The sequence below is a fragment of the Toxorhynchites rutilus genome, chromosome 1, assembly GCF_029784135.1.
Source record: "Toxorhynchites rutilus septentrionalis strain SRP chromosome 1, ASM2978413v1, whole genome shotgun sequence".
Taxonomy (NCBI): domain Eukaryota; kingdom Metazoa; phylum Arthropoda; class Insecta; order Diptera; family Culicidae; genus Toxorhynchites; species Toxorhynchites rutilus.
Genome location: NC_073744.1, coordinates 88,117,547 through 88,140,338, shown reverse-complemented (window position 1 = coordinate 88,140,338; position 22,792 = coordinate 88,117,547). Strand labels below are relative to the sequence as shown.

The following is a 22,792-nucleotide window of genomic DNA, read 5'->3' as shown; positions in this document are numbered from 1 at the left end:
TGTGATTGCTTGGTAAGTGTTTCGCAGTTGACTATAAAATATAACCAAGTGTAATGTAATTTTCGTTCAAAAAATTACAAAATAAAGTGTCCGAAATTTGAATTCAATCTGTGCGAAATTTGATTTTTTTTATAAATGGTGTCCGAAGTTTGATTCTTATTCGCTTGATTCGAAAAGCATTTTATTCGATGAGTTTTTTACGTTTTCAATCAAATAGGTACCAAAGTAGAAAGCTTAAAAGCATATCGAACTAACGAACTAACGAACCTGTGCATAAAGTTTAGATCTATTTTCTGCATCATATGCCTTAAGCGTCCGAAATATGATTCAGAACGGTATGTTGCAAATTGCATGTTTTGAAACGTTGCCGAAATGTTTCCCAAAGGAAAATATCAGGAATGCAACAAGCAAATCATACAGCTAAAAAATTATGCCGATAACTTTCACTCGACTATATATAACAGTAAAATAGAGCTAACGAGCAAAGATCGGTTCAACTAGAATTACATATGTGTCCAATATTCATCACTGTTGTTCTATTCATGACTATATTCCTTGAAAGAAATCTGCAAAATTATTTACGTTACTAATCATAGTTTTGAAATAAAAATAACAATAATTCATTAAAACTCGTATTCGCAATCTTCATTAAGCATTAACACTTTATGAAATGATCACGGCAAAAAATGGAGGGATATTTAATTCACTGCGTTTGGAGGTGACACAATCCTAGACCAGCTGGCGGGCGCCTTGGAATACCTACGCGGGTGACCGGTAGACCGCGGACTACCGTTTGGCAATCCCTGCTCTATGACCACACAAAGACGGTTAATTGAGGGCCTTGAGTTTTGAACTCACGATTTGAACTTAGTAAGCGAACGCGCAATCAATGTGGCTACGAAGACCCCCTAGTTGTATCATTTGTTCATTCGCGGACGTGAGCTCGCGCGATACAGACGTATTTATAGAGTGTGTCCAACAAAGTGCGATCTTTAAACTTTAAACAATAGCCTTCGGTGGCTATTGTTTTTTGCGATAGTGATAATTTTTTTAAGCGGAATCTTTCTACTAAGGAAGAGTGAAAATGGCAAATAGCGTGCGAAAGAACACGGTGAAACTTAATTTCGGACCGGGAAGCAAGACACCTTCGTATTTGGAAGTGTTGAGATTTTCAATGGATAATTTTCGAATTTCGGCAGCGAGCATCCACAGCATCTACAAGGATGAGAATGGTGGCCAGTTCTACATTAAATTTGTAGACGAAAATACATTTACGGAGTTCATGGCGGAAACGGAAGAACATTACGTGTTCTGGTACGAGGACAAAACCACGGCACAAGTTTCGATTGACCAGGCTTCGCGGATCTTCAGGTACGTGCGAATCTTTAATCTTCCTCCGGAGATTGATGATCGTGAGATCCAGTACGTACTGGGACAATATGGGACAATCCGACAACACGTGCGAGAAAAGTTCCCCAATGAGATGAAGGTTAACATTTTCACGGGAATCAGAGGAGTCCACATGGAGGTGTCGAAAGAAATCCAAGCGCATATTTACATCGGTCATTTTCGAGCCCGTATATTCTACGACGGGCTGAAAAACAAATGCTTTTTCTGCAGGGAAGAAGGTCATGTAAAATCGAAATGTCCAAAACTGGCGGCCATCTCGAAAAACAGTGAGAAAGCTGATGGATATCAACCCACTGGAGTGTCACGAAGAAAACCGATCATTGATAACAGCGAACCCCTTTCGCTTACAATGACTCCGCTAGGTCAAAAGAATGGAAGCGGTGCAATGACCGACAGTAACAAAGCATCGTCAAGGTCAAACTCACCACTACCATCTCAAGCGTCTACGTTGGCCATCCCGGCCACCCCGTCAACCACCCGTAATACACCCATCACAGCAACGCAGATAGCCGTAAACGACATCAATGAGAAAGCAGTCAATACAATTTCCGATGAATCGAACGAACACATGAACGAGAATATTTCCGAAACGGATCGACAAACGAAGCTGAAGCGAGCGAAGGTAAAATCGGGCAGCGACGACGACCGTAGCACAACGGAGAAGAAGCAGGACAACAAAAAATTTGGCGACCGAAGGTCAGCAGAAAGGTCACACCGTCGAGAAGATAGTGAACTGCAAGAAGCAAAGAAGACAAAGTAAATAGTAAGTTTTCTTGCTGTTCCTATTTTATTAGACAGACATGTTTTCAAGGAAAATAGCTACCATTAATATCAACGCAATTACGTCCGCCGTTAAGCGTGGTTTATTGAAAGACTTTGTTTGGAACAATGACATTGATTTTGTTTTTTTGCAAGAAGTTGCATTTGAGAACTTTGCTTTCCTGCCTAGCCATCTTTCCATTGTCAATTCGAGTGATGAATGTAATGGAACAGCAATTCTTATCCGAAAAAAAATTGAATTTTCTAATGTTTTGATGCATCCTAGTGGGAGAATACTGTCTGTATCAATAGAAGGATTGAACTTCATTAATATATATGCTCATTCTGGCTCGAAATATCGTAAAGAACGCGATGCTTTATTTTCAGAAGAAATAATACCACATCTCTCAACTGAACAACCGAACATAATTTTAGGAGATTTCAATTGCATTATTTTGAAGAGTGATTCCAATGGGGTGGTGAAAAATATATGCTATGGATTGAAAACATTGATAAATGAGCTTGATCTTGTCGACATTGACATCGACAAAGATTAGAATGAAAAAAACTGTTTATACCTTTTATAGAGGTGATTCCATGTCGAGACTGGACAGAATATATGCACAAGAAGATTTTCTTAATTGTGTTGATACTATAGAATCCAATGCTACGAGTTTTTCTGACCATCACGCATTGTTATTAAAATATAAAGTTGATTCCAATTCAGAAGTGACACCTATTGGGAGAGGGTCCTGGAAGATAAATCCCTCGACTCTATGTGATGAGACCATTTACGATGAGTTTTTACCCGTGATTCGCGATTTGAGAAACAGAACTGTGTATTTAGAAAACTTTTCTAGGTGGTGGAATGAACATTTCAAACCAAAAGTCAAATCCTTTTTTAAGGCAAAATCCTTTGAAATAAACCGACAGATAGAATCATCCAAAAGTTTTCTGTATGGCTGTCTGAAGGAAATATCAGAAGAGCATAAGAATGGGAGGGATGTCTCTGGGGAACTTTCATTTATCAGGGTAAGGTTAATTAATATCGTACCAACAATCTCAAACTTAAAGTATCAAGTGACTCAATATTGAATGATGAAAAAATTAGTCTTTTTCAAATATCAAAGAAGATGACGGCGCCAGTGGTTGTGTGGTTAGCGTAACAGCCTCACAATCCGATCGGCCTGGGTTCAATCCCAGCTGGCGTCGTTGGAATTTTCTGAGGCGAAAAATCTCTGGTTACGTCTTCCTTCGGAGGGGAAGTAAAAGAAGTTGGCCCGGCTCATGAGTTGTTGAGTCTGATAGGTAGGAACAGGTGGAGTCGCCTCCCTGATGTCGGTGATTGGCACTGAAGTGGCGGAAATAGGCCGACGAAAAATAAGCGAAGATAAAAAAAAATATATCAAAGAAGATTGTTAATAACTATGGTAAAAACACAATGAAACTTGCAGTTGATGGAGAAATTACATCAAAGCCCAGTAAACTCAAACCATTTTGAGAGGAGTATTTTTCAAAACTTTTCAAAAATGATAATACCTTTCATCCTGCCGTAGAAAATGTTTTGAGTTTCATCAACACTCATATTACCATGGAGGAAAATCTGGAGATGTGTAGACCAATTGAGTTAGATGAGTTGTCCCATGTCCTACAGCAAACTAGCAGGAAAAAAAGTCCAGGTCCAGATGGACTTACGTATGAATTTTATTCCTTGTTTTTTGAAGAAATTAAATATGACCTGCTCAATTTATTCAATTTGTATCTGTCGGGTGCATCACCTCCACCTAGTTTTGTTGAAGGTATTATTACTTTAATACCGAAAAAGGGAAAATCATTTGAGTTATCTGACAGAAGACCAATTAGTATGTTGAACTGCGATTACAAGCTTTTCACTAAAATTCTGATGAACCGACTTCAGTCTTTGCTGCCTAAATTAATCGGACCAGGCCAAGCAGCTTGTTTACCAGGGAAATCTTGTGTTTCTAACATCAAAATACTTAGAAATCTGACAATCAAAGCAAAACAGTCAAAAAGGTTCAAAATGCTTCTTGTGAGCTTAGATTTAGATAAAGCTTTTGATCGAGTTGATCATAATGTTTTATGGCTGGTACTCGCAAGATTTGGTTTACCTCAAGTTTTTGTGACGTGTATCCGTAATCTTTACAAATATTCTTCGTCAAAAATTTTATTTAACGGGTTTTTGACCAGCAATATTCCAGTTAGCTCATCCGTACGACAGGGTTGTCCCCTTAGCATGGCTTTATTCGTACTTTATATTGAAGCCCTGATTCGAATACTATATGACAACGTGCAAGGAGTGCTCATAGACAATAGCTTTGTCAAGGTTATTGCCTATGCAGACGATATTAACATAGTTATTCGAAACAACCACGAATTCGATAAGGTCCTGGAGCTGATCAACTATTTTAGCATATATGCTAGAATTAAGTTGAATACAAGAAAATCCGCATATATGAGAATAAACAACTGTTTTTCAGGTCCACATGTTCTCAAAGAGGTCTTATCTTTGAAAATTCTAGGAATAGACATACATGATAGTTTCAAAGATACTGTCGATCATAACCACTCTTAGATTATTCAAACAATAAAATATCTTATTGTGATTCATCAGAAACGAAACTTAAACATTTTTCAGAAAGCTTGGATATTGAATAATCTGATTCTTTCGAAATTGTGGTATTTGTCGCAAATCTATCCTCCAAATAACTGTCACATTGCGGAAATTAAAATAATTTGCCGTAAATTCATCTTCAAAGGTCTGGGGTTATATAAAGTAGAAATGAATCAACTATATTTAGATGTTGCTCGAGGTGGTCTGTCCTTGGTAGATGTAGAAAGCAAAACAAAAGCACTATTTATAAGAAACATTCTTTCGCATCAAAACAGAGGAAAAGATAATTTTATGTTAGCTCAAAAGAACCGAACAGTGACAAGAAATGCACTAGAATGGGTTGCAAATTCTCTTGAAGTGGCCGAGCAGGATGGGATATCAACTAAATCGATATATTCCTTTCTTCGTAGCAGTAAAAATACTGTCCCAAATATTCAAACAAAATTCCCAAACAATCCTTGGGAGATGATGTGGGGAAATTTGAACAAATCATATATCGATTCGAATACCAAAGAAGCTCTATTTTTAATGTTCAATGACATTGTTCCAACCAAAGAGAAAATGTTTAAACACAATATTAGAGGAATTGATAATAATTTATGTGCAACATGTGGTCTGATAGATTCGGTTAAACATCGAATGCAAATGTGAATATTAGTGATCCTGGAGAAATAATAACAAAAGATATACACTCTAAAAGTTTCCAGAGTAAAACCTGTTTGTGGTTAGTAACAGTAGCTGTCGAATACAACATCAGAAATTTTTCTGAAGGGAATGTGGCAAATTTTCAGAAACTGTTATACGATAAAAGAAGGAATTTAGGAATATTTAATAAAAAAGAGTTTGGTGATCGGGTGAATGTGTTGTAATGGATGACTGGATGAGCGTATGGTTGTGTGAGTGAGGAAATGTCAGTGTGCTGTAGGTTAATCCCGAGAATACCGCGGGTAATCGGTATAGTTTAGATTAAGTTAGGTTAGTGTAGACTAAGATCCCTTCCCAACTAACGATTAACATTTTAACCCCGAGACGGCCGCGGGAAAACGGCATCCTGTAACATATAGAATTAGGTAGCGGTATAAAGAAAAGGAGAAAAAAAATTGTGAAACGTAAACAAATTGTACAATGTATCTGATGTTTAAAATTGAAATAAAAACCGTTAACATAAAAAAAAATTCTCAAATGGGGATCAACATAGGGTAGGATAGGATCTTAGGTAGCCGGGATCCTGATCTTCTGCTTTACTATACCTGTTCCTCAGAAACGCCAATGTCAACGTTTAATGATGTTTCCTTCGTTGTGTCCCCGTTTCATATCCCTCCTAGCGATCGATAAACTTTTACTTAGTCGCCCCGTCAGGCTAACGCCACATGTGCCTTAATAAAAAATATATTTTGGGAAAAAAAAAAAATAGGGTAGGAGCCTGCCTGTTGGTCTCAAATGTTCCTATCTCACGCCTCCACGAAGATCATATGACGACATTTTTAGATCGGGGGTGAACTGGAAACACACACCTGGTCTTGGCTCCGAGAACGGGTGTCGAAAGTGGCTAAGTGAGGGGGTGCGAGCGAGTCAGAGCGCTATATCTCTCCCGGGGAAGGCCTCCCGAGTCATGGAGGCCTTGCCAACCCGCTGTCTCCCGGGCAAAGGAGATACACCCAGACAATGGAGCTAAGGTCAAGACGAATACTACGAATGCGATCACCCGAGGAGGGTCCCCGAACTGGAGCTGGTCCTGGAACGGGCGTGAGAGCGAGCGGCCAGCGGCTGGAGGGCGATGTGCAAGAGCGGGCCACCAGCCGGGTTCAACCCGAAGAGCTACTGCCACACGGAAACAGCAGCCATCGACATCACCAACGAAACGCTGCGCCTACGAGGCGTGTTGCGACTGTCAGACGACAGTCGTCCACACTTGTGGGTACTACTAGGCGACGGATCATGTGGACACACGAAATGAACGAATTCGTGATCCGCGCCTATTACATCTGCACTGCTTTGGAGACGGACATGAGCGGTCGCCCTCGAATACTCGCAATGTTCGAGGAAGCGTATCCAGAGTTCGTCGGGAGGCTTGACCAAAACGCGATGAACGCGAGGCGTAGAGCGATTGTACGCAACAATATGCTCTCCCAAACGCAAGTCGACGAGATCAAGCAGCAGGTGCAGAGAGAACTAAGCTCCAGAACAAGCAGAGCAAACGATGTGTCGAGACGAAGTTCAGTACGGCTGAGCAATTCATTCGCGAGTGGGGCACGCGAATCAGCACCAGTGGAGGCCACAGTACAACAACCCCCCGAGCCGGAAGATCCACAGCCAGATCAACAACTACTACGCGATCTGGTCTTCCATTACGACGAGGCGATCTCACAGTTCCGCGACACGGACCCTTTGTCGCGCCCCAGGATCCCGAAGTTGCAGCATTCCCGCAGGCTGACAAACGCAGTAAAGCTCATGAACGAGCACGTTCTTCCGCTGCACTTGGTTGATGCTGAGAACATGGAGGAGCTGCAACAGAAAGTTTACTGTGCTGCTGTGGCGACCGCCAAAAGTTTAGGATACCGTATTAGGCCAAGAGGTGGACTGCTCCAACATCTCCGTGAAAGGCGTGAGCCTCCATGGCGAAGGAGATTGGAGCAATGGATCCTAAACAAGCGCGCCGCAATTGGAAGACTGATGGCGTACAAAAGAGGCAGCAGATCGGCGAAATTATGTCGCCAAGTTGCTGTGATCGTGGGCACCGTGCGGCCTACTGAACTTCGCCAGCTGGGAGCTCACGGAAAAACTCGACACGGAAAAACTCGACACACTGGTACAGCAATTGAGCGTCCTAACTAAACTGCTGAAACGTTACTCTGACTCTGCAAAGCGCCAGGAACAAAATCGGATGTTCAGAGATAACGAAAAAGCGTTCTACGACCACATTAGCGACGAGAAGCCCGACTACCGCGAAGGTTTGCCAGATATTAGCGATGTGACGAACTTCTGGGCTGGTATTTGGGTGACCCCAGTAGAACATCGCGACGGGCAAATGTGGTTAAGACGGGAGGAGGAGAGTTGTGGTGAAATTGGAGAGATGCCAGCTATCATCGTCGGAGAGAACGATGTCCGCGAAGCCTCGCGGTACCTGAGGAACTGGGCAGCACCGGGCCCCGATGGTGTCCAGAACTTTTGGCACAAGAAGCTGACCGTCGCACATCCAAAGATAGCTGAGTGCTTCAACAAGGTGCTACGTGACCCACACAACCTTCCTGAATTCGCCACCCGTGGCGTCACCTTCCTCCTCCCGAAAGACAGCAACACATTGAACCCATCAAAGTACAGACCGATAACGTGCCTATCGAGTCTGTACAAAATACTGAGCAGCATAATTACCGCCAAAGTTTCTGCTCACTGCGAACAGCATCACATCATCGCAGAAGAGCAGAAAGGATGCAGGAAAGATACGCATGGCTGCAAAGACCAGGCCATCATCGACGCAGCCATAGTCGGCCAGGCGGTATATAACCAGCGGAACCTAAGTATGGCCTACATCGATTACAGGAAGGCTTATGACTCCATACCTCACTCGTTTCTCGTCCGGGTATTGGAGCTCTACAAAATTGATCCCGTCGTCGTTAGGTTCCTGCAGCATGCGATTCAAATAATAAGCGGGGATTAGAACTATTTAATAAGTTTTATTTTAACCATTTTATTAACAGTTGCTGTTTAACTTGAACTTCACGAACATACTGACTGTACTCATCATACTCGACTCAACTTTTACTGCCTCTCGCTTCTAAGTCGAAGTATCTCTATATATAATAGTTTTTGTTTATAGTTCCTTAAGAATGCATTGGAAGAAACCAAGTCATAGAGAAATTGCCAATCAATCGAATGCAGTGTTCGATGGGATTGGGGTCGAGAATAAAAATGCTTACTGCGCTCGTAAGCGCGCATATCGGTTTCATGGGAAACCTCATCGCGTATTTCAACGGAATAGAATTAGGTCTTGTTTTGATTTTAGTTTATTGCCTCTAGCTGCGCACGACATGATGTAAGAATGCATTCATATCGTTAGCGCGCGTTGCTAGTTTTTATGGCTGAGTGTGGGGGAAAGGCAATTAACGAAATTATGCAGTTGCGCTTGGAGAATGTTTCATGGGAATCGTAAATCGAAGTATATGCGCATGAGTCATTAAGAAACATTATGAAACTGCTTATGAGGATGGGTTTTGGAGATGGATTTAAAATGGTTCATGGAATGATATATGGAATATGAAATATGAAATATGGGATTTAATATGAGATTTGGAAATGGGGTTTGGAAATCATACTACACCATCCCTCTTCGGGAGAATGATGTAATAAAATGAAATCATTCTTAGTATTCAAATTATGGATTGATTATTCCTTGGCTTCTTTCAATGTTACAAATATTGTATAGACTTTATATAGGTTTATAAAATTATATTTTCCAAAACTGTTGGTATATTGTAACAATGGTCTGCGGTTTCAATAACTTATTTACTAACTTTTGATAGGTTGTTGAGAATTATCTTGTTGAATTTTGATTAGTCTGTTTTTGTGAACTATCATTGAATGATTTGTTCTCGGGTTTTTTATTTTACAGTTTGGATCTAACAATTCTTCTACTAAATAGGGTCCTTCGTAAAATGGATCTAATTTTCGTCTGTTTTCTATTTTTAAATAGACTGATTCATTTATTTTCAATTGAATTGGATTGACATTGTTTTCTGCTGCAATAGTTCTTTTTATCTTCTGCTCAATTAATTTATTCCTTGTGATTTCATTTGATTTTTGCAATTTAAATTTTTATTCTTTATTGTATTGTTCAAAATTATATACTGGTTCTACTCCGAATTCAAAAATTTCTTGAGACAACCTTGCTTTGTTTCCAAATATCAACTCATGTGGAGTGAATCCATGATCTGAATGTGGTGTTGTATTATAATTAAATGCATAAAAGTTTAGCCAATCATCCCAATCAGATTGATGTTCGTTAACAAAAGATCTTAGGTATTCGTTTAAACACCTATGATTTCTTTCTAACGAGCCAATTGTTTGAGGGTGATAAGCAGTACTGAATTTTTGTTTTATTTTCAACATTTTACATATTTGTTCGAAAATTTCATTATTATATTCTGTTCCCTGATCAGAACGTAATACTAGAAAAGTTCCATAGGTAAGTATGAATTCATTAACAAGTGCTTTAGCAATAACATTCGCTTCTTTTGTTGGTACTGAAATTAATACAATATATTTTGTTAAATCACATTGAATGCTAACCGCATATCTATTGTTATTATTACTTTTAGGTAAGGGGCCTATTGTATCTATAGATATAATTTCAAATGGAGCTGATGGAGTAGTAGTTACAATCTGTTTTTCCTTAGTGTGTTTTATTACTTTATTTCGTTTACATGATTCACAAGCTTTTACAAATTCAGCGATTGATTTTTTCATATTATTCCACTTATACCTTTCTCTTATTTGAAGGTATAATCTATGCTGACCTATATGTCCTCCTGTAGGGGTATTATGATAGTTATATAATATTTTTTGAATTTCTGATAGTTTAGTTACAAAGGTTGGTGGTTTGTATATAATAATTTGTATAGAATACACTTGTGTATTTGCAATATTTTTAAAGTTTTCCATAGATATTTTCTTAAATATTTCGTCATTGCTTGATATCGCTATTTTACTTTGATTCATTTTCGTCAATAATTCTTCCAATTTTAGAAGAACTTCCATTCACCACTTGTTGATTAATCTGGGCAATAATTTTATTATTCTTTTTCACTGTAAATTTCAATTCGTTTCTGTCTACAATGGTTTCAATTTTAAGTAGTTTATTCGTTTCAGATGGATTATTTGTCATATATGTAGAGAGGTGATCAATTTCTCTAGATACATGCTGTTGTTCCATATTCTCGTTATTTGGGTTAATATGTGGTTTTCGAGTCATAGATCTCGTATTAACTTTCAGCACTTTTATTTGTTTTAAATCGTCACTTGTTGTTACTATTCGTGACAACGCATCAGGACCTACATTCGACTTTCCTGTTATGTACTCAATTGTAAACTCGTATTCTTCTAAATCTAGACGTATTCTTGTTAACTTAGAGTTAGGATTTTTTATTCCGAACAGATAAACCAATGGTCTATGATCTGTTCGAACTATAAACTTTTTACCATACAAATAAGGTTTGAAATAGTTAACGGCCAAGTGTATCGCTGTTAGTTCTTTTAGAATAATTGGTTTATTCTTTTCACCCTGGGTGAATGTTTTGCTCGCAAAAGCTATTGGTAAATTTCCTTTGCGTGTTTCTTGTGAGAGTACTGCTCCGCATCCTATATCTGAAGCATCAGTTGTTAATATAAATTCTTTTGAAAAATCTGGATACTGAAGTAACTTTGGTGACATTAGTAAATTTCGTAATGTGTCAAAAGCTATTTGACAATTGTATGTCCAAATAAAGTTCGTGTTCTTCTTAAGAAGTTGGTTAAGGGGATGTGCTAATGTTGCGAAATTTGGTACGAATTTTCTGTAATAATTGCAGAATGCCACAAATCTTCTTACCTCATCGGAGTTTTTTAGTATTGGGTAATTTGCGATAGCGCTAAATTTGGAGTCGTCTGGCAACATGCCGTGTTCTGTTACTTTATGACCCAGAAAAGTAACCTCTGTACTGAAAAATTTACATTTTTGAGCATTAAGTTTTAGATTATAGAATCTTAATCGTTCAAACACTGTAGTTAAATTTGAAAGATGGTGATTAACTGAGCATCCTATAACTATTATATCGTCAATATAGATGAATGCTAATTCTGGAGTTAAACCTGCCATTGCGATAGTCATCATGCGTTGAAAACTATTCGGGCTTATGTTTAATCCGAATGGTAATCTAGTATACTGATAATGTCCGTTTTGTGTTGAAAATGCTGTAAATTTTCTAGATTCCTTGTCTAGGGGTATTTGATGAAATCCTGACATGAGATCTAGTGTTGTAAAATATTTCGCTCTTCCAAGTTGGTCTAAAATGTCGTCGATTCTTGGTAGCGGGAATTTGTCAGCTAAAATTTTTTTATTTAGCTGTCTGAAATCAACCACTAAACGCCATTTTTTATTTATATCATTGGATTTTTTGGGTACAAGAAGAATTGGAGAGTTATATGATGAAACTGAGGGTTCAATTATATTACTCTCTAACATCTTATTCACTTGTCTATTTATTTCTTCATGTTGGGTATGTATAGCTTTATAATTGGGAATATATACAGGGACATTGTCATTAAGGACAATATTTTGTGAGTAAAAATTATTTTGGGTTACCTCTTCTTCCGGTAGACAAAATATGTCTTGATAATTATCAATTAAGTTTTTGAATTTATCCCTAGCATACAAGGGAATTTGTTCAGTATTTAAATTTTTATGAATTTCTGTACGTCTATATGTGTCATGTATGTTTTTATTTAATCTCAGTATAGTATAATCCTTTGCATGACACAAAGTAGGTTTAAATTGGGAGTAGGCAATGTATAAAGGTTCATTATTGGTATTTACAAATTTTACGTAGGGTTTCCATGGTGAGATTATTGTGTTACCACAGAAAACACCTGGAAAAATTTCTTCGGAATGGACTACCATGTCCTCTGAAATATTTAAATATGGTATTCTTCTGATGACTTCACTACGCCCTGGTATCATGAAGCCTTCTTTCAAATTATCTTCTATAGGTATTGATATATGTACATTTCCTATATTAAATGTAAGTATCCAGTATTCGTAATCTATCAGACACTTATAGTTTATCAAAAAATATCGACCTAAAATACCATCTGCCACTATCGGTAGGTCGGCAGTAACTAAATGAAATTCATGATTTAAAAATATATTGTTATTAAGACATAGTTTTGTATTAACTGTTCCTAAGGTTTTAATACTATTTTCAGTTATTCCTGTTAATTTAATTTTCTTATTGGTATTTACATAATGATTCGAGAGGATATTACGTGCTTTAAACAACGAAATATCAGCACCGGTATCAATGATTAAATTGCAAATTGTATCCCCAGTCATGTGCACTCTGACCTGGATGAAATTTGAAGCATTTAGATTGATTGTCAAAATAGGTATTCCAGGCCGTAACAATTGTCCAGTTAGTCGACATCTGTTTTCAATTGTTACTGGCTGGCTAAAAAATAATTAGGATTCGAGGTTCCTGCTTGTGTTGGTGGATAGGTAGGGTTATTTGTAATATTGTTATTAACTGGTACGGGCTGAGTCTCTGGTACCAGTAATTGATTAATATTGTTCGGTTGGTTTTGCAGGTAATACTGATTGTCAGTTATTGGTCTTTGTAATTGAGGAATGTCTTGCTGATTTGCTAGATACGTTCTGGCTGAGTTGTTGTTTCTATTAAAATTACTATTTGTACTTCTATTGAAATTTTGGTTATAATTTCTGTTAGTTGGAAATTGTTGTACCTGTTGGTTAAAATTTCTATTGTCATTATTTGGGTATCTCGGTTGATATCGAGGTTGATAAAATGACCTTTGGTTTATTCTGTCATTTCTTATTGGGTTTCTGTTGGTGAAATTACGATTATCGTATCTGTAATTTATTTGATTGTTGTTGTGCGGTTGACGATTATTTTTGATAGAATGCAGGATGACTGCATTTGTGTCTTTGTTGTTGACTTTCTCATTTTCTACCAAGATATTGATAGCTTCTTGGAGACTGTCGAATTTACCAATTCTTAACATCATTTTAGTCTCTTTGCATGATGTTTCTTTGATAATGGTTTGAATAGCCACTTTTTGGGACATCTTCTTTGCTACATCATCAGGAATTTTTTCTCTGATATATGTATCCTTTAGTTTGTCTGTCAGAGTATCGAGTTGTTTAGTAAAACTCTCGATCTCGTTCACAGATTTTAATTTTAGATTTGACAGATTAGCTAACGCTAAATCAGAACTTAGTTTTTCTTCACAATTCGACTTAATCCGAGTTGTGATTTCGTCATATTCAGTTGGTGTGACGGAGAATAAATTTCTCGCTTTCCCACTCAATCTTGTCAAAATAATTTGAATGGCTGCAGCTTTACTTTCATTTGGTACGATCGTTTTTGCCAAATTAACTGCGTCAATAAATGATTTTACTCCGCTAGTATTTCCATCATAAGCGGGAATTAGAGTTGCTAGTTCAGCAGCTGTTTTAATATCTAGAGCCATTTTGTTTTTATAGTGTGCCCTCAGATACCAAACTACAATTTTTGCTATTACTTTGAGTTTAAATTTTCTCTTGACCAGATTTATTTCACTTCTGACTCTTAACAATGAGTCTTCAGTGTCTGGTTTCAAATATTGCAGTAAGCCAGGATGTTTTTCGCTTGTTTCCGGCTCACTGTCGTATTCTCTTTGAATAACCTGAGAATTATCAAGTAATTTTATACACTTTTGGTATATTACCTTCAATGCTCCGTAAGTTTCTACTTCTTCATTCCACTTAGATGCATTGATTCTGAATTCAAATGTTTTTAAAACTATTCTATATTCCTCCAAGTTTTCTTGTATTTGCTGCCTTTTTGTTTCAATATTTTGTAAAGTCCTAGGTCTAAGTTTATTTTTGTTTAGGTTTTGGAATTCTTTCTTTAAATGGAATTCGATTTCTCTAAGTCGATCCATCAAAGCAAATTTGTTGATTTATTTTGTACAAACTATTTATCAGTTTGTTGATGTAACCTCTTGCCAGTTTCATAGTCTGTCCAAGTAATTGGATCATCTCCAGGCAATTCGCGAATTTTAGCTAATAATTCTTCCCAAGAGTTGAAAACTTCGCTTGGTTGCAACGGTGCAAATGGTCCCGTACCTTTTCCTTTTCCCACTTCATCTAAGAATTCTAAGAATTCTTTTAGCTCATCTTCCAACATCATCTTGGAAGTTAGTTTAATTATTGAAGTTGAATTATTGAATAAAAAAAATATATATATATGTATAAGTGTTTTTATGCTGTCTCCTGTAGACCAGCGATAGTTCGTGCGGCTCTCAAAGCTTCTGTCCGCGTACAATTTTTATACTTTTTATAAATTTTATTAATCGCAAGCAATAGTGTAATGATTAAAATCACACACAATACGACTTCGTTAGTTTTGTGAAATTGAGAATGCTGCTCAAGGTAATTTAAAACTGTGACCTGTGGATCTCCAGTATTCGTTACCTTTTTAGAACTAAATAATCCCATTTTGGTTCGTATTCAAATTCATATTCAGTTCGTATTCAGTTTCATTAATATTTGTATTCCTTAATTATTTCTGTCATTTAATTGACGAAAATCATTTACTTGCATATAATTTACTTGTATTTAATTCATTAAAGCTTCTCCATATCATTTTTATGTAATTATAAGAAGTTTTTTTTTTTCTTGGGAGCTCTTTGCTCTTGCCTCGTATATAATCTACAACAACAAAAAAACTAATTAAATAATTTACTTGCAAACTTTTCTTTGGGCCGCCGTCGCTTAATCCGCTTCTGACGCTACCTGCTGCTCGCGCTGGTTGCTACTCACGCTGCTCGAACCACCTTGATTTTCCTGGTCGGTGACGGTTGTTTGCATTAATTGCACGCCGGAACTCTGCTTTCACTGCTCACACTAGAATACTGCTTTTGTTTTTTCATAATTTCGTCTTCAGTTTATTTCAGGAAAGCTTCGTTTTAAACGCACACAATACCCCAGCTCGTATCAGTTTAAATCAGTTCATTTTTAAGCACACACAATATTTCGGTGCAAATTAGTTCATTTTTTTTTTTTTTTTTTTAAGCACACATAATACTTCAGTGCAAATCAGTTCATTTTAAGCACACACCATACTTCAGTGGGAATCAGTTCATTTTTAAGCACACACAATATTTCAGTGCAAATCAATTCTTTTTTTTTTTATTGTTCGTCGTTGTTCATACACTTATTCTTTCACTAGTGGGATCAGTTATTTTCTCTTTTTTTTTTCTCGGCTGAAACAGTCCCTTTTTTTTCACTTTTGTTCTTTCTACACTTTGATTTCGGTCTTCACATTGTTGCTACCAGTGACGCTTCTAGTCACGCTGCTAAAACACGTTGATTTCGGTCTTCCATTCGCGACGCGTCATTTTTCCATTTTTGTCCAAGTTTTGCCTGCAGGTGTTTTTTCACCACAATCACTAAAACAGTAGAACCGTATCACACCAATAACTCTCTCACCCTATTGGTGAGGCTGCACGGTCGCCATCAAATAATAAGCGGGGATTAGAACTATTTAATAAGTTTTATTTTAACCATTTTATTAACAGTTGCTGTTTAACTTGAACTTCACGAACATACTGACTGTACTCATCATACTCGACTCAACTTTTACTGCCTCTCGCTTCTAAGTCGAAGTATCTCTATATATAATAGTTTTTGTTTATAGTTCCTTAAGAATGCATTGGAAGAAACCAAGTCATAGAGAAATTGCCAATCAATCGAATGCAGTGTTCGATGGGATTGGGGTCGAGAATAAAAATGCTTACTGCGCTCGTAAGCGCGCATATCGGTTTCATGGGAAACCTCATCGCGTATTTCAACGGAATAGAATTCTATAGTCTTGTCTAGGAATAGTCTTGTTTTGATTTTAGTTTATTGCCTCTAGCTGCGCACGACATGATGTAAGAATGCATTCATATCGTTAGCGCGCGTTGCTAGTTTTTATGGCTGAGTGTGGGGGAAAGGCAATTAACGAAATTATGCAGTTGCGCTTTCATGGGAATCGTAAATCGAAGTATATGCGCATGAGTCATTAAGAAACATTATGAAACTGCTTATGTGGATGGGTTTTGAAGATGGATTTAAAATGGTTCATGGAATGATATATGGAATATGAAATATGAAATATGGGATTTAATATGAGATTTGGAAATGGGGTTTGGAAATCATACTACACGATGAGGCAGTGGAGTACGTCTCTGCACCTCAGTGATGGGGAAAATGTGTTGCAGTCTAGAACGCTGCAGATAAAGAGGGGGATATTCCAAGGCGACTCTTTCAGCCCGCTTTGGTTTTGTCTGGCACTGAACCCCCTCAGTAGGACGCTCAATAGAAACGGTCATGGCTATAAAATAAGGTATGGCGACGGCGCCCACGAAGAAGTGACCCATACCTTCTACATGGATGATCTCAAGGTCTACGCTGATTCACGTCAGCGTCTAGGTGTAGCTATCCGGGTTGTCGAAGACATAAGCAGGGACATCTGCATGGAGTTCGGCCTCGACAAGTGCCGCTGTGTCCATCTGCTGAAAGGGCAGCTTACCGAATTCGGAAGTTACGAGGTCTATGACGGCGAGTTTATAAGAGACATGGTGCGTGGCGAATCCTATAAATAGCTTGGATTCCGACAGCTCACCGGGATTCGCCACTCCGACATCAAGACGGAGCTGCGAGACAAGTTCTTGAGTCGAGTGAACTGTGTCCTGAGGACTTTCCTCAACGCGGGGAACAAGGTACGCGCGATCAACACATTCGCGGTTCCCCTGCTGACCTTCAGTTTTGGTGTAGTCAAATGGAGCAAAACTGACTTAGAGGACCTTGAGAGGAGGATGAGGAAAGCATTCAAAGAGGCCGGAATGCACCATCCTCAATCGGCACTGGAGAGAGTTTCACTACCACGCAAAGAAGGGGGACTTGGAATCGTCGACATTTCTGCACTGTGTGTTGCCCAGGTACGACAACTGCGCGAGTACTTCGCAGAACGCGCCAACCAAAACGCGCTATACCGGGCTGTCTGCGCCGCCGACAGAGGATACAGCGCTCTGCACTTGGCGCAAGCGGAGTACCAACTCAACTGCAATCTGCAGACAGTGGAGAAGATTGCAGCTTGGAAGCAGAAGGCAGTGCATGGTGCCCACCCCCATCAACTGGACCGGCCACACGTCGACAAGGCCGCATCTAATCTGTGGCTAACGCGTGGTGAACTCTCTTCCGTAGTAGAAACCGACATGATAGCCATCCAGGACAGGATAATGCCGACGAGAAACTGCAGGCGGTACGTCTGGCATCAAGACGTTGATGACATTTGCCGGATGTGCCATCAACCAGGTGAAAACATAGAGCACATTATGGGAGGCTGTCCCGTTTTGGCCAACGCAGCCTACACCGAGCGCCACAACAACGTGGCCCGTATTGTTCATCGACAACTGGCGCTCCAATGTGCTCTACTGGAAGACAACGTACCAAACTACCGGTACTTGCCTGCACCTGTCCTGGAAAATGACCGTTTCAAGCTGTACTGGGATCGCACTGTTCTGACCGACCTCTCGATTCACCACAACCGCCCAGATATAATGGTTTACGACAAGAGCGACCGCAAAGTCACCATCATCGATGTCGCTATTCCACTGAACCAGAATCTGGAGGAGACCCACGGTCGCAAAATCTGCAAGTACCGACCATTGGCCGTGGAGCTCAAGGAACTGTGGGGGCTAAGGGAGGTCCCAAGAATTGTTCCAGTCGTTCTCTCTGGAACTGGAATTGTCCCGAAGACACTTCTGGAAGCGCTAAAGGTGTTGAATATGGAGAAGGAATTGGCCGGCATCCAAAAGTCGGTCATCCTTAGCACCTGCGCGATTGTCCGACAATTTCTCGGTCAGGACTGAAACAGCACGAGCATGCAGATACGTGCATTCCGCAGAGCCTAGTCCCCCTTTGGCATTCAGAAGCCCGGGGGCAGGTGAAAATTCTGGCTAGGTTCGCCTAGTTAAGAAGTGAGATAAATCTGCAAAAAAAAAGACCCCCTAGTTGTATCATTTGTTCACAAGAATTCATCTTTAAATATTATTTATACCACGTTTCTTTGTGTATGTTTTACGTGTCCATGTGATAGATATTGTAATAACGGTTTTTTTTCATAATTTTTGCATGTTGCACTAATAATAATGTTCAAATCATACATATTGGAGAAAAAAAAATCTGTTTCAAATATATTACGTTTCCATTATATCAGGCGATTTTTTGACCGTGATATAATCTAGATGTTACTGTACAACAATCGCATTATCGCGATAAAAAAAATTCATTCATTGTTAAATCTGGTGGTTTTAATTTATTGCATTTATCTTTGTGTTCCAATTCGAATCACAGTTTTGTAAAGTATGTTGACAAATTACTCACTTTGACTGGTTTGTTTTTATCATCACTTGGGCGTTTCCTTTTATTTCTAGTGGAATTTTCAGTTTTTATACTGGCAGTACTCGAACTTGCCGTGCTCATTTCAATTCGGTTGAATTCAATTTGCAACTTTCTAGCAATATGGTAGTCATTATGCTCATGCATTTGTGCTGACGGTACAGATTTGCCACATTCTGGACATCTACTTGTTTGTGAGTCTAGTGTCTCTACTGGCGTTGTTGTCAGGAACTTATCTATCTGAGAAATTTGCTTTTCTTCTTTTGGTTTTGGTTTGGGTACAAGTGATTTAAACTTGTTTTTTATAGTGCTACGATAATCTTCACGTTGCTTTTGGCTGACTTCAAGTGCCAAGTGAAAATCGAGGTGACACTGATATTCGCTTTCTGATACGGTTTTATTGCAATTTGGGCACTGTTTCTGGGGTACTTGCGGAGTCGCTGTATGACGGTAGTATTCGACATACGTTTCACGGTAGTTTTTAGTAGAATGATTGTTATCATATGTACGATCCAGCTGTGGGGTATATAAAACAAATTTGGGGCGTATATTACAGCTTGCAGTTTTCAACACTACAGATAAGAAAAATTACCTTTTGATCCACTGTTTGATTGTCTGATTCACTATCTGGGAAATCAGCATTTAACTCAGCAACATCGATAGCTTGAGCATTTGTAATTATTCCCTGTGCGGTATCTTCCAATGACATAGTTGAGTTCAAAAAAACGTCTGGATTAGAAAGGGCATCTCTATCATTTTGACCTTCAACAGCACTGTCATTTTTCAACGCTATTTCTTCATTCATTAAACATTTTTCTTCAATTTCTTCATTCATTGAACTTGTTGTAGTGTTCTCGTTATCCTTCGAGTAAGATACTTTGAAGTAATTTTGAAGTCTGTTATCATAATTAGATTGTCCACATGTTTCGGATTTAGTGGAGTGTGATTGAAAGAAACTATTTCTATCCTTACTATCCATCTCAATTTCATAGGAACGTGCTTCTATTTTTGATGCTTTGCTAGCAATAATGGAGAACATTTCTTTCAAACTGTTGTTCTTAGAAGAATGTTCTTCGAATTTTCCGGCAGCTAAACCCAAAAATTTAATTGGATTGTTGAGGGCACCGGAAGTACCAGTTTTCAGAAATACAGCAGTATTTCGCTTGATGGCCTCTAATGCATCAGCGGCAATTTTGTCTGCTTCATAGGAAACAAGTGGCACACTTCTGGTACTGGCTACTTCATTTTCGCCAATTTGTTGGGTATAACTCACAGTTATTTGTTTCGCTGATCGATTGTTTTCTTCTATATCTTTTTTCAATCGCTCTTGTATCTCAATCGATAATTCTTGTAGCCAATGCTTCAATGATGCAAAACCACTTAGAGCATTTTTGCCCGGAAATCGTTTGCAACAACCAATACTTTTAGAGTTGAATTTAGGGGTAACTGCTTCAAGATCAATTCCTCTTGCTATTAGATACATCCAGGAACCCATTCGTTCATCGAAATGGGTTTGCAATATTTTCTCCGAAAAATTACACAGCTCAGACATGAATTGAATCTTCAATAACTCACAGACCTGTTCACCCAACTTGCCTCCAAGCCCCTTCACCTTTTTAATCTGTAACTTTTGATACATCACTGGAATACTCTTGAGCGGTAGGATGGTTTGTTTGTTTGGTTTATGAAATCCGGCGGTCAGTTTGGCCAGAATCTTGTTGTGAGCTATTCCAGCCGAACATTCATATCCTGTTTTATCCTTCACTGCATCACGTATCTCGTTAACAATCGAAGCTCCAATGAGTAATTTTATATCGCTTTTCTTGTACGTCATATGGTCTTCCTCAGTATCAAAATCATGATTTTGGGATTCACGTTCTCCTTCGAGATCACCAGATATTTTTTGCACAAATTCCTGTACATTGTTATATCCAACAGCAAATGTATTTGCAAGTTTGTCTGGCTGAAGTTGAAACTTGCCCTCATTCATCTCTCGAAGTCTAACAAGTACTCTCTCTGTGATATCCAGGTACGCTTCGTCCACGCTGGCTCGCTCTAGAAGAGGTGTGAATGATTGCAAAACAGCAGCCACTTCCTTGCCAGCATCGCGATACTTCGAGATGTCTGCCTTCCCGCGAACTTGAGGTACCTGAGGCAATATAATATCGGGACAGTGTTGTCTTGCTTCGTCCCCTCGCATGTGTCTTGTAACGCCTTTGGCTCGTGCAGGGTAATTGACAGCTATAATTCTGGTGTAAAATAACAGTACAACAAATTTCTAGTGAATTCATTTCATTAATTTACCCTCCTCCTTGCCATGGGTTATACTGCACAACGGCAATTGGTTTGCCTCGGATCTCAGGATTCATTTTTTCTTCGACTTGGCAATAGAAGCAGTCCATGTCCACCTGAGATTAAGAAAAAATACGTTAAACCACTATTTTCCATGTTTAATAATTCGTCAATTTACCAAAACTATTATTCGCTCATATTTATTTTTGATATTTATGAATTGTTTCGACGACATATCTGAGATTTTCAGCAATAAAAACTAGCTTTGATACTGAATGTTAACAGGAATCTTAACAATTTAAATCTTCCGAAAAAATTGCGCGCAACATCAAATCTAATTTCAAAACAAACACTGAGAGAAATATTTAGTAAATATAACGAATTTTTTGGTAAATAATACCAATCTATAGTCATTTTCGACCGTACTAATAAACACGTATGTCAAGCAGAACCCAAGATGGATCTATGGTACTAGGTGAGGCCGTTTCGTCACTAAGTTGGTAGGGGAGCGGTATATGAAAACAGTACGGAAGAAAGCAGAAGGGGAATTATTTGCTTGAAGCGTGAAAGAGACAGACTGATCATGAGTGAGCTTGGGCACAGGCGTATTGTGCTTTGTTTACCAACAAAACACAGTAGACTTGTAATATGACCTTTAGGCCACCCATCCGGTAAACATTAAATGCATCAAACCCAAAATAACGTAAAACGCTCAAGGTCGCTAAAAGCACTAAATTCTCACGAGAACGCTTTAGCGACCGACGGTTCTGTTTTGTTATTCATTAAGCCATAAACGCAAAACACATTATGCTGTAACACCACGTGTTTATGTTTCCGCACGGCTGCTAGCCATAAATGTTAAACATCGGCAGCGCCCTGCTGTGTAACGTCTTTTTCCTTATTTACAATTCCGTTTGTGACACATGTTAGGCGTTTTAGTTCTTTCCCTCGAGAGTCTGACTTTAGACTGTAAGTTATGTAAGATAAGTGAAGAAAGCAGGAAACAGAAATCGGAATAAAATGACGATCCGGACTCTGCTCGACAGCCAGTCCGAGACGTAAGCTTGACGTAAAACGTTGCGTAGTTTTCTGTTACTTTCACTCCGTATCACATCCCCAAATTGAGGAACTCGTTCATACATCCCAGTTAAACCCCACACTTTCATATGGCGACCGTAGATCAGCGATCGGACGCTGCAACAGTGAGTTTATTGATATGAATACAGTGAAAAAAAAAAAAAAAAAAACACCAGAGTTTTAGTGGCAACACGGAAGCGCTCCCCCAGCCGAAGCGCCGAAAATAACGCACCAAAGTGGCAATCAAAAAGAACAAATCCGTGCCTGAAGAAAAAAAGGGGAAATAAATGTGTTGTTCGAAACAAGTGAAGTGACTAACAAGCGGTGTGGCTTTTACACATAACCAGAAACCAAAAAAAAAAAATGACAGTATTATTTTGCAAGTGAATGAAGCGAGCAATCAGTTAAATTGCCGCAAAAAGTGGTGC

General features: G+C 38.7%; 1 protein-coding gene across 5 annotated transcripts in view; it reads right to left on the bottom strand.

The window, feature by feature from the left end:
- Positions 1 to 21,707, bottom strand: part of LOC129762724 (DNA polymerase eta) — a 104,726-nt gene extending 83,019 nt beyond the window's left edge. For 4 of the 5 annotated variants that reach the window (XR_008740702.1, XM_055761240.1, XM_055761241.1 and 1 more), the window contains exons 1-4: positions 21,466 to 21,707; positions 21,300 to 21,403; positions 19,588 to 21,244; positions 18,981 to 19,511 (exon numbers count right to left, since the gene is read on the bottom strand). Coding sequence is in view for 4 of the 5 variants with exons in the window: in XM_055761240.1 (XP_055617215.1) it covers positions 18,981 to 19,511; positions 19,588 to 21,244; positions 21,300 to 21,403; positions 21,466 to 21,522 (2,349 nt within the window). In the remaining variant the exon portion in view is untranslated. The remainder of the gene's footprint in view (positions 1 to 18,980; positions 19,512 to 19,587; positions 21,245 to 21,299; positions 21,404 to 21,465) is intronic. The other variant, XM_055761242.1, reaches the window with a different exon arrangement.
- Between the last annotated feature and the right edge of the window lie 1,085 nt (positions 21,708 to 22,792).